Source organism: Notechis scutatus, chromosome 2, assembly GCF_049901735.1.
Source record: "Notechis scutatus isolate UNSWTSFEM ecotype Mainland chromosome 2, rNotScu1.2, whole genome shotgun sequence".
NCBI lineage: Eukaryota > Metazoa > Chordata > Lepidosauria > Squamata > Elapidae > Notechis > Notechis scutatus.
Window position 1 is genome coordinate 160,772,265 of NC_142010.1, and position 11,986 is coordinate 160,784,250.

Genomic DNA, 11,986 nt, shown 5'->3' on the forward strand with positions numbered 1-11,986 from the left:
TCTGGATACCCATCTCTTACCACAATGGTGGTAAGGGACACTGCTGCTGGTGGTAGAGGAGGTACCTATGCACCCTAGCTTCTCCTAGGATCACAAGGGCTGGGTGCTGCCATACCACTGGCTGCAGGAGGAGATGGGTTGGTTAGCAATTTCACTCGCCTCCATCACAGCCACCACCACTGTAGCACCCTTTGATCTCTAGCCTGCCAAATCTTTCTCCCTGCTGCTCCATCAATAGGCTGCTGGTGGCCATTGGAAGTTTCTACTCAATCAGCTCATCCCATTTGACCAGCTTCAGTTTTTCAGCTCCCTGTTTGGGACCCATGCCTGCTGGCTGAACCTCTAACCCAATCTGCAACACTGCTTCTTGAGCCAAGGATTTCCCCAGCTTCCTCTCCTCCTCCTCCTTGTCTGTCATTGGCATCACAGGCTTACTGACTTTGTAGTGGTGTCCAGGTAGGCACTACCATGAAAACTGACTTAATGTCAACCATCCCAGTTGGCACATTCTAAAAAAGGACCTCCTGGCCTTGATTTTACCAAGAATAAACTTTATTGAAAAATCCATATAGGTACAGCAGAAGAAAAGTCAGTTCTGACATTTTCCCATGAAAACCAGTATAGGTAAAAACTCCATTCTTCTCTGGGCCATCCTTAGCTCATTGTCCACCAATTAAATGCAATTCTTTTGTTTTGGGAAAACAATCTGTGTCTTTTAAACAGTTCTTGGAATTTGACCTTGGTAGGTAACTGTTCTCATGTGGCAGAAACCTCTCACACATCCTTTAGCCCTCCCTGCTCCCTAGGAATTTACCAACTCTCCTGTTTCTGTTTTTCAAACTGTGAGTTGAAATGAGGTGCAGGCAATGATGAAACTGAGAGTCAGCTTTGACACCTGCCTGCTGCTCACACAAATGGAGTGCGCACAGATGCGCTTGCCAACTGCTCATACAAGTGGATGCACATGCAAGCTCACTTGCCATTTCTGCAGCCCAGTTCCATACATCTCAAGGGATAATAATGGGCCATGGGCCAGGGTTTGGTGACCTCTGGCCTATCTCTCACTGATCATTGAGTACTGATCACTGAGTTTGATGAGGACATACCCCTCTCCTCTGGTACCTATGCACTGTTGTTCGGGTCCATTCTTGCAATAGATGAGTCCAGCTGTTCCACTAGAATCTTCCCCCTTTGTGTATTAGATCTCAGAACATATCAGCTTAGAGACCTGGCTTTGAAAAAGAAAAAGCCAACAGGCTCTCTGCCACTTCACTGAACACCCACCACCACCCCTCAAATGCTAGTTGGCTGTTATTTAGCTCCAGTTGATGTGCAACTTGTTTCTTGAAGAGAGCTACTAACTCATGTTCAAAAGAAGCCTTCTAAAGCTGGTTGGCATCAGTGCAAGGGAGGAAGGATGCAGTAAGAAAAGCTCAGTCACCACCATCACCACCAGTCATCATGCCACTCCACCCCATGTAGTGCTGCAATTAATGAGTGATTTTCTCAGTGATCAATAACATTGAGGAAGATGGCCAAGCCAAAATAATGTAACAGCCCCTTTACTTAGTGCAGTCTATGCAGGAACTTAGGACAACACAATCTAGCCATGAACACTGGTTTTTGGAAAACACAGAAGCATTTGGCATTTGCAGTTCAGAAAGCAAAATCTAAGTTTGTTTTGTTTTTTGACAGTTTCCATTAGCTAGAAAACTCTTTACTCTGCAGAAGAGTCTTGCATCTGCTAAGCTTGGATACTCATAGAAGGAAAACAGCTGGTATAAGATGGTGTGTTTAAGCAAAGGCATAACTATCTCTTCTCTTTATACCGCTTTCCAAAAGATACACTTTAGCTGATTGGGTGAGTTGTGCATATTTGTGTGTAAGGTAAAATAAGTCCTTATATTAGCAATTATAGTAGGTTATACTTTGCTATTTAAATGCTGTGTTCTCAGGGATTTTTTGTTTGTGTTGTCTGTCCTTTTTGTCCTCTGCACTGCTGGTGGCAGTGTCCGTCGGGCATACATAATAAACAAGGAGATCTGCTCTCGTATTGTTTGCAAAGAAGATGAAGCCATGCAAGGTAAGTGACATGAGAAAAAAGGATATTTTTATCAAAAATTCCAATATTAGAACAATGCATAGAAAGAAATGATTGTGTCTCTTTTAAAGGAGGAAAAGTCATTCTTATCAGAGCTGTATGGTTATATAATTCTAGTAACATTCAATTGTCAGTGAGACAATTTAAGAAGCCTGCTAACAAATGGGGGAAGATGCAGAAATGCTAAATATGCAGAATAGGTAAGGGGAGGGGGGAAGGAAGAACCAGGATTTGTTTAGGTGATTATTAGGTAACACACAAGTTTCTGGATATTCTCCAGTTGTGTCACAGTGATTCTAAGTGTATTTGAAGTGTACTATATTCCTAAACAGATATAAAAATAAATAAAATAGAACAGTGGTCAGCAAAGAAAAACATTAGATTTGCTTGAAGATTTTCAAACTGCTCTGAATATTCCTCAATGACCAGAAAAAAAATTAAAAATGCGTAAAACACATAGAGAAAAAATATTTAAAATATTCTATTTATATTTGTTTTTCCTGAAACCCGGGTGACTTTTATGCAAATGAAATATTACAGACTTCGGGACAAGTACCTGTGAAACTCACAGATTGAAAGCTATCCTTAAAATATATGTATTAATTAGAAACTGAACTGGGTGCCCTCCCCCCCATTCATATTTAGTCATGATTTTAAAGCTATAGATCCATAAAATTATTCTTGCAAATGAAGCTGCATGTGTCAAATGATTAGCTCTTTCTTTTTCTGGTCCATGTCTAGAGGAGATTTGCCGCCAGCTGGCTGGCCTGCCACCACGCCGCCTACGCCGTTCTAATGAACCTCGAGGACCATCCTGTCGACAAGCAAAGGGCCAATCTCAGAACACGCTTGATTCTCAGTGATCAGGAAGCTGTAGGAATGAGATGGACAAAGAAGAACTGAGTTCATACTGGAAACCCATTCCAAATTTACCTTTTCACACACAATTCCTGTCTCAAAGGGTGCTTCACTAGCACAGGGACCTTTCATATCAATAGGTCATCTTTGAGATGTTAGTACTTAGACCCTCCTGTGCACCTGCTTCTAGGTTATTTTAACCTTGGACTCCTTATATAAGTCCTACCCAAAACCCACCTTAAAATACAAATACAAAATACTTGTTTTTTCAGTGACTTCCCACCCAGTTTAGAACTAGCTTGTCTACAGAAAATTGCAGATAATTAATATAATTTGTATGGATGATGCACTTATACTCTATTCTTTATAGGGTTTGTTTGTTACTCTGAAAAATTAAGGATAATAACCATATATTGAATTTACCACTTGTATATCTTATATACCTACTTGAAGAGGAGACACTGAAACTATAGAATCATAGAAAGTAAGGATCCATATAGACCAGGGATGTCAAAGTTCAAGGCCCCGGGGCCAGATCCAGCCCACAGGGTGCTTAGATCTGGCCCATGGGGCTACCCTAGAAACAGTGAAGGACTGGTCCATGGTGCCTCTGCAAGTGAAAATGGAGCTTACAAGGGCTGCCCATGGCTCTCCCGAGCTCCATTTCCACTGACAGAGGGTAGCAGGAGTCCGTTGCAGCTGAAAATGGAGCTCAAAAGCCCATTTTCTCTGGTAGAGCTCTCGGGCCATCACATGTGCCCCTTACACAAGTGATGTTGAGCTGGCCACACCCATCCTGGTCATGCCTACTCTGGCCCCCCAAGGTCAAACACAACCCTGATGCGGCCCTCAATGAAATTGAGTTTGACACCCCAATATAGACCACCTAGTACAGGCATCCACTACTATAGCATCCCTGATATAAACACTCTGTATAAACACTTCCATTAAGAAGAAGTTACTATTTCCTGAGGCCATTTGATCTACTCACTTCTAGGATATTTTGTCTTAACATCCAATCAGAAGCTACTTCATTTATCTAACTATTTTTAGTTCTGTATTTTGGATCAACTTTGAAAAGATTCTACATAACAGCAGTCATTCAGATGTTTGAACAGCTACCATGTCTGTCTAATCTTCTCCAAGTGAAATATATCAGACACTTTCAACTACTTCTTGTAAAGTTTTCCTCCAGGCCCTAATCATCTGATTGTTCTCCTCTAGACTTGCCAGTGTGACTGTCAGTGTGACAGTCAGTGTGATTGTCTTTCCTAAGACATACCGGTAGTACCCAGAACAGGATGCAACATTTTGTATAAAATCTGAAAGAAAGAACTTTTTTATATGTCTTTCCTAAGACATACCCCGGTAGTACCCAGAACAGGATGCAACATTTTGTATAAAATCTGAAAGAAAGAACTTTTTTATTAAACCTCTGCTTACTCCTCATATTTACTCCTCAATATATGGATAACATAACAAAGTGGTTTCCTTATATGTCTTCTGAAGCTGCTTCAACAAGGGTCAGCAATAAGCATTGCTCATAGTTGACAATTAGCTTTAGTCACCAACACAATGGCAATCAGTAGTAATCAGAAATCTCTCCCTCTCCTTGGCCCTTTCTCTCTTCTGCTTATGCTCTTCTGCAGTCTATTTCAACTTTCTCTGCCAAATTCCCATTGCTCTCCATCTCCTCTCATAGCTCATTACATATTCTATAAACTTATCACTGGCTTTGTGTGAGAAGAAAATTCTGCTTCTCTCAGAATGAGATGTAGATGGGGGTGAAATATATTGAGAATTGTCAACTAAATACTTATACTGCTATTGCAGTGGGAAGGAGGGACATTACTTAAATATCTATCTCTGTTTCATAAATCTTGTTCACTGCTCCACAGCAAGGAGACTGAGAATATAACATTGCAGGCTGAGAACCTAAACTTATGTTAGGTTTAGATTAGAAAGGCCCAATCAAACAGCAGAATTAGGAATAAATTCTAGTGTTCTAAAAGGCAACTTTGGATCGTCTCTCACTGCTTCAGATTCTAAAACTACCATTCTATGGCTGCATCTAGAAATAACTTTGTTCTAAGTGTGATGGAATCTGATATTCGAAATATCTCCATTCCTTGATTTTGCCCATTCTCTTTAGTCCATCCTAAATGCATACTTGAGACTGGTTTTCTATTCCCCAGCCAATTAATTGATGGCTATCACATAACATTTTGATTCTTAATGCTGTGCCAAAATTACTGCTATCCAACGGGCAACTATTATTTAAATTTTAAATCAAAGTGAAGTTGCACTGGAGACAGGAAAGAGACAAAAGCAAATGATAGAAGAATTGAGAGAAAAATATTAGGATACTTGAATATATAGTTATATTTGATTGTTCACTAGGATTCCAAAGATCTCTCTCAAAGTTACTGCTATTAACCCAGGTAACCCTAATTTATGCTTGTTCATTTGGTTTTTCTTGCATAAGTATAAAACATTACTTTTCCTTCCATTGAATTTCATTTTGGCAGATAGGGCACACCAGGCTCTGTGTTCAAGTCTTTCGAGATCCATTGATGCAGATGACACTAAACTTGCAGGAATAGCCAACACCTCAGATCCAAATGGATCTCGACAGACTTGAATATTGGGCCCTATCTACAGTAACAAAATGAAATTCAATAGTGAGAAAATAAGGTTGTACATCTAGGCAAACAACAACAACAACAGCCAAATGTATAGGCACAGATTAGGTGAAATCTGGTGGAATAGCAGTAACTGGGAGAGGGATGTTGGAGTCCTACTTGGTAATATGAGCCAGCAGTATGCGGCAGCAGTCAAAACAGCCAACACAATCCTAGGTTGCATTAACAGAGGAATAGAATCAAGCTAGGGGTGGGATTCAAATTTTTTTAACAACCGGTTCTGTGGGCATGGCTTAGTTGGTGAGTGTGACTTGGTGGTCATCTGACTGGTGTGGCCAATCCAACATCACCCACATTGAGGGGTGCTTCTCCTCGCCTGGCCTCTTCTGACTGTGGGGATGTTGTAACGGTCGTAAGTGTGAAAAATGGTCATAAGTCACTTTTTTCAGTGCCATTGTAACTTTGAATGGTCACTAAATGAACTCTTGTAAGTCAAGGATTACCTGTACAAAAATACAAAAAGCTTCTTTGCTTGCAAAAAGCTGCTCTAAATACCAATCATTAGATTAAAAAATACCTGCAAGCCAGAGTTACAAATCAGGCAGGGTGCCAGAGCACCTTGAGAAATTAAAATAGTTAAAGTGCAATGGTAACTATCAGCAGCCAACTCTTACCCATAAAGTGAAACCCTTTAGCAGAGAGGTCATTTAAGCTCTCCAGAAAGAGCACACCCAAGAGAAGCAATCCTTAGATCCATTTGCACCATTTAAAGATACCAGCTGGTCTCATTCACCTCATAAGATATCCTAAGGAAATTGTCCAGATTTAAGGAAAGGCCACATGCCCCCCAGAAAGGAAGTAAAAAAATCAGTGCCAAGCTTGCATCCTGCCTCTTGGAAGTACACCCTAAAAGGACAGTGCCAGAAACCATTAAAGCAGTGAAGGAAGACCCCCTTCCCAGATTAAAAAAAAACATGAGGCAGGAAAAAATTCAGACACAATACAAATAATTAAATCACAACAGTAGCTTTTGCTTGTTAAACCAATTATCAGAACAAATAGACACAGGAACTAGCCAGATTTCTCAACCCAGTTTCTTTTCAGGAACAGAGATTAACCTTTTTTCTTTCCAAACAAAGCTAAATAGGGAAAATTATCCCATCAATAAATACAGGATTAAACGTCACCAAGCACAGAATTAAACTTCACCAAAAACCAGTTTTAGACCAAAACTCAGAAAGGGTATGTAAATTCATGTTTGAATGTCAATCTTTCTAGCTAGCCAAGAAGCCTTGCTGAAAGTCACTCATCTTGGTTCCTTGTTATTAAAAGCTTTCTGGCAGCTCTGCTTCGTTATTCAATTATTTCTTCAAAGTGCTAACTCCAAAAGGGGAGTATTTCCTCCTAACAGCAGTGTAAAAAGCTTAAAACAATCCTTTCCCCTTAAGAAAGTCAAGCTGTCAGGTTTCCAAGCTACACATATGTCAGTTTCGGGCTTCACACAAGCAAAGTACCAGCAAAGGATTAAAAAAAAAACCTCCAGAGAAGCTTCAGAGAAAGGAAGTCTACTCCTGCCGAGAATGTAATAAGGGTTAAACGGAGATGCAGTTTTTGTAAGCAACAACACCAGAATGTAAGGAATGCTTTCCTTACAGAATTGGGCATGTAAAGTGGAAAAAAACAAAAGGAGATTTCTTCTAACAACCGGTTCTCTGAACTGCTTAGAAAGTTAACAGCCAGTTCTAGCAAATAGGTGTGAACCAGTAGAATCAAGCTTATATGAATAGTTGTCATCAAGCTTATATGAATAGTTGTCATCATCATTTTAGCCATTGTCTATTCACTGCAGGATGATGGCCGCTTATGCGGTCTTGAGCTTTCTTTTGCCAATTGGACCTTGCTAATGTCGTCAATCCATCCATGGATGCTTTTTATCTAGTGGGATCCATTCTATGATTGCTTTGGTCCACCTGCCATCAATTCATCTTGCTATGTGACCACTGATTTCCATTTCAATTCTTTTACTGTCTTGATATAACAGCATTAGTATCTCTTTATAAAGCCTTAGTAACACCACACTTAGAATACTGCATCAAGTTTGGGTCATCATATGATAAAAAAGATGTAGAGACTTTGGAAAGAGTACAAAGAAGAGCAACAAAGATGATTAGGGGGCTGAGGCCAGAAGTAGTATTCAGCAGGTTCTGACCAGTCCTGGTAGCGGAAATTTTGAGTAGTTTGGAGAACTGGCAAATGCTACCTCTGACTGGAGATTTTACAGTATCCTTCCTTTGCCATGCCCACCAAGCCACACCCACAGAACCAGTAGTAAAAAAAATTGACTCCCATCACTGACTGAGGCTAAAATATATGAAGAAAGTTGCAGGAATTGAGTGTCTAGTCTACTGAAAAGAAGGACTAGAAGTAACATGATATCAGTGTTCCAATATTTGAGGGGTTGCCACAAAGAAGGTAGGGTCAACTTATTCTCCAAAGCACCAGAAGGCAAGACAAGAAATAATGGATGGAGACTAATCAAGGAGAGAAGAAACCTAAAATTAAGAAGAAATTTCCTAACAGTGAGACCAATTAACTAGTGGAACCGCTTGCCTTTAGAAATTGTGGGTGCTCCATCACTGGAGGATTTTAAAAAAGAGACTGGACAGCCTTTTTTCTGGAATGGTAGGGTCTTCTACTTGAGCAGGGGTTGGACTAAAAGACCTCCAAGGTCCCTTCTAATTCTGTTATTCTGTTTTGTTAAGTGAAAAATACTATCGAGCAGACCCTGTAAGATAGAAGGATGGTATAATAAAAGCTTTATCTAAAACTTCTTTGGCAATAGGTCTGTATAACTAATGCAGTATGGCTGGAAATGGACAATTGTTTCAAAAAATTGAACTGGATATCGTAGAGTATTTCTTATTGTTTACTCTCTTCATCATTATCTTTGGGCAATTTGATAGTGGAGAGACATAAACAGGAGTTACCATATCTTGAGTGGTGGGATTCCATATAAAAGTGTGGAGACTGCCTTATCCTGAAGCATGGGCATTGGTCCATCCTACCCAGTCCTGTTTTCTCTGATTGATAGTAGCTATCCAAGATCTCAGGAAATCCTTTTACACCGCTCCCACCTTCTCTTACTTTTTTAAAATTTAATTTGCTAAACTGTTTTTCCCTTCTTCTTCCTTCTTTCCTTCAGAAAGAATCTTCTTTCTGAAAAGAATGTAATTTATCACTGATTTTTGTCTTCAACTGTAAGTATTTGAATAAGCAATTAATTTTAAAATCCTACAGAAAAATTGGATGTTCTTCTGTGAAAATTTAGAGTTCCTTGGTGAGACCCTTTATATGACATATATGGAACTCTCACCTTTCATTTTTTTCCAGTAACAATGGTTTCCTTTACAGTTGTACCAAGCACAGCAGTAAAGGAAGCATTACTAGTCCTATTATTCTAGCATTTAACATGCCTTCTGCCTTTTAATTCTATTGAGCAGATAACAGATAACCAGAGTTGGAAGGGATCTTGGAGGTCATCTAGTCCAACCCCCTGCCCAAGTGGGAGACCCTACACCATTTCTGACAAATGGCAGTCCAATCTCTTCTTGAAAGTCTCAAGTGATGGTGCTCCCACAACTTCCGAGGGCAAACTGTTCCATTGGATGATTGTTCTCACTGTCAGAAAGTTTCTCCTTATTTCCAGAAATCCTTAAATCTCTCCTTGTTCAGTTTCCATCCATTATTCCTTGTCTGGCCTACAGGCGCTTTAGAAAATACCTTGATCCCTTCCTCCCCTCAAATATTGGAAGACCGCTATCATGTCTCCCCTGGTCTTTCTCTTTACTAGACTAGCCAAGCCCAGTTCCTGCAACTGTTCATTGTATGTTTTAGCCTCCAGTCCCCTAATCATCCTGGTTGCTCTTCTCTGTACTTTTGCTAGAGTTTCAACATCTTTTTTATAATGTGGTGAACAAAATTGGATGCAGTACTCTAGGTGTGGTCTTACTAAGGCTTTATAGAGTGGTATTAGTACTTCCGTTGATCTTGATTGTATCCCTCTGTTAATAACTTAAGATTGCATTAGCTTTTTTTGGCGGCTGCTGCACACTGCTGGCTCATATTTAGCTGGTTGTCCATTAAGACTCCAAGATCCCTCTCACAGTTATGAATGTTGCTATTGGATCCTAGAAGTGCATCTCATTTATTTCCCAGTGCTAATCCCAGATCCCAGTGATATGGCAGAATGGCATTTGCTTAGTACTGGCACTATGTGATACAAATCTACAAAAGATGACATTGTCTGAGCCTTCTGTGAATGAAACCTCTTGCTTTCAGATGGAATCTAAATGTTTGATTATATCAACTTACTAATAAAGAGAAAAGCAACAGTTGAGCAGCCACTATAATATCCTCATGTATTGATGAAATTGAATAATGCAAAATGAGTAGTACTAGTGGTACCTCCATGGCATTTGTGCAGAAAAGCTTCCCAGTGGATTGTATCACAAGACCTCATCTCCACTAATGTAGTAGGTGCAAGTTCAGTTTAAAGAGCTAAAATAGTTGCTTCTTCCGGCAGCCCCACTAATGAATTGCATAAAATACTTATAGTATGTGCCAGAGGTGGTATTCAGCAGGTTCTGACCAGTTCTGGAGAACCGGAGCGGAGATTTTGAGTAGTTCGGAGAACTGGCAAATACCCTCTCTGACTGCCCCCCCCCCCCATTTATTCTCTGCCTCCCGAGTCCCAGCTGAACGGCTGGGTCTTCTTTTGTTGCCCTACACAGGAGAACAGAGCTAGAAAGCAGGTTAGTGGAGTGGGGAGGGAATGGGATTTTGCAGTATCCTTCCCCTGCCACACCCATCAAGCCACACCCATCAAGCCACGCCCACCAAGCCATGCCCACAGAACCAGTAGTAAAATTTTTTGAATCACATCACTGGTATGTGCCATTTTGTACCAGCAGCAGATCTTGAAATAAAAGCATAAGAAGGAAGTCATCCATTCATCACAGAAAGAAGCAGGGGCAAATGTCTGTACAAAAGCAGTATTTCAAAAACAGGTAATATGGAATCATTTTGACAGTGAGGTTGCTTTTTTTAATTGGACTCCAGGTTATGCCTCACTTAACAGCCCTTTGACTATTCTTAGTAACTGCAAATTTTCTGTATTGTGTTTGTGAGGACAAGTTGTTGTTTTAAAATACTTTGGCAACTTTTGATGCCAATGTATTTTAGAACAGATCACATGACCACATGATCTTCTGCACTCGATAACTCTTGACTGAATTTATGAGTAATTTGTATAGTTTATTATCAAGAAATACGAAAACTCATTTTGTGATCGTCTGCTCATATTCCCAAGCAATTCTTATTTACTGTAGATAATAAATGAAGAATTAGTATATGTGACTTTGGCTATATGTTAGGAATTGTCTTCAGCTTTTGATAGTAACAATAAGGAGAAATGGGTTTTTTTCTTATCACTTTAGGAAAAAGAATTGTCTGTTGCATTTCTGCATAACATCTAGTTACTATTAAGCTAGAGTTACAGTTCTAATCAGAAAAAAAGAGAATACTCTGTCACATAGAAAATATCTACTTTAAAAAAAGTTTTTACTTTTATATGAGAAGCTGGTGTATCTATGTTGTTAGAGATACATATATAATAACTTTAAATCTGTTCTAAATGTGAAATATAGAATCAGATGTACTTTTAAATGTATTATGTAGCTATTACACGCCATATTTTGAGAGAACACAGGTTTCTTATGCAGCTTCACTGGTCTACTTTAGGATGATGAATTTTAGTGGAATTTGTAGAAAAGAGAAACTATATAAATAACCTGTACTTTGTAGAAAATTTACACAAATATATTAAAAGATAATTTGAGTTCCGATTCCTTTTGCTCTAGTGTATGATCTGTCCTATAGTTTTATTTTATCACAGTTCACTAAATAACTCAGTTTTCTTCCCAGAAGCAGCAGAATTCAAGGAGTAGACCAGGCGTCCAATAGCCCTTCAAGGCCTCACTGCTTAAAACAAACCACTAAAGAAAAAAGGCACATTCACATCTGTCATTATGAAATAGGTAAAAAGAGGTGGTTCAATTGCTAAATTGGCAATTTTCTGACTACAGCTGTCTCCAGAAAATAGATATGTGCATTAGATTTGAACTGAAAGAAAGAACGGGAGAGGTTCTGTGGCTCTCTGAAAGTGATTGACTCTGAATCAATTGAAGATGTTTCTAAAATTGATGGTGATGGTATGTTCGTTGCGCTACAGAAAGGCAGACAGTGGCTACTTTCACATATCACATGAAGCCAAAATGTGGTTTTTTGATTTTGTTATTAATCAAATTTAGCTATGTAATGTGCAAAG

General features: G+C 39.4%; 1 protein-coding gene across 5 annotated transcripts in view; it reads left to right on the forward strand.

Moving 5' to 3' along the window:
- The window catches only part of MFAP5 (microfibril associated protein 5), a 62,369-nt gene extending 50,865 nt beyond the window's left edge, over nucleotides 1-11,504 (forward strand). For all 5 annotated transcript variants that reach the window (XM_026687373.2, XM_026687376.2, XM_087957130.1 and 2 more), the window contains 2 exons: nucleotides 2,010-2,083; nucleotides 2,843-11,504. In XM_026687373.2, coding sequence (XP_026543158.1) covers nucleotides 2,010-2,083; nucleotides 2,843-2,964 — 196 coding nt within the window. In that variant the 3' untranslated portion in view covers nucleotides 2,965-11,504. The remainder of the gene's footprint in view (nucleotides 1-2,009; nucleotides 2,084-2,842) is intronic.
- The last annotated feature ends 482 nt before the right edge of the window (nucleotides 11,505-11,986 follow it).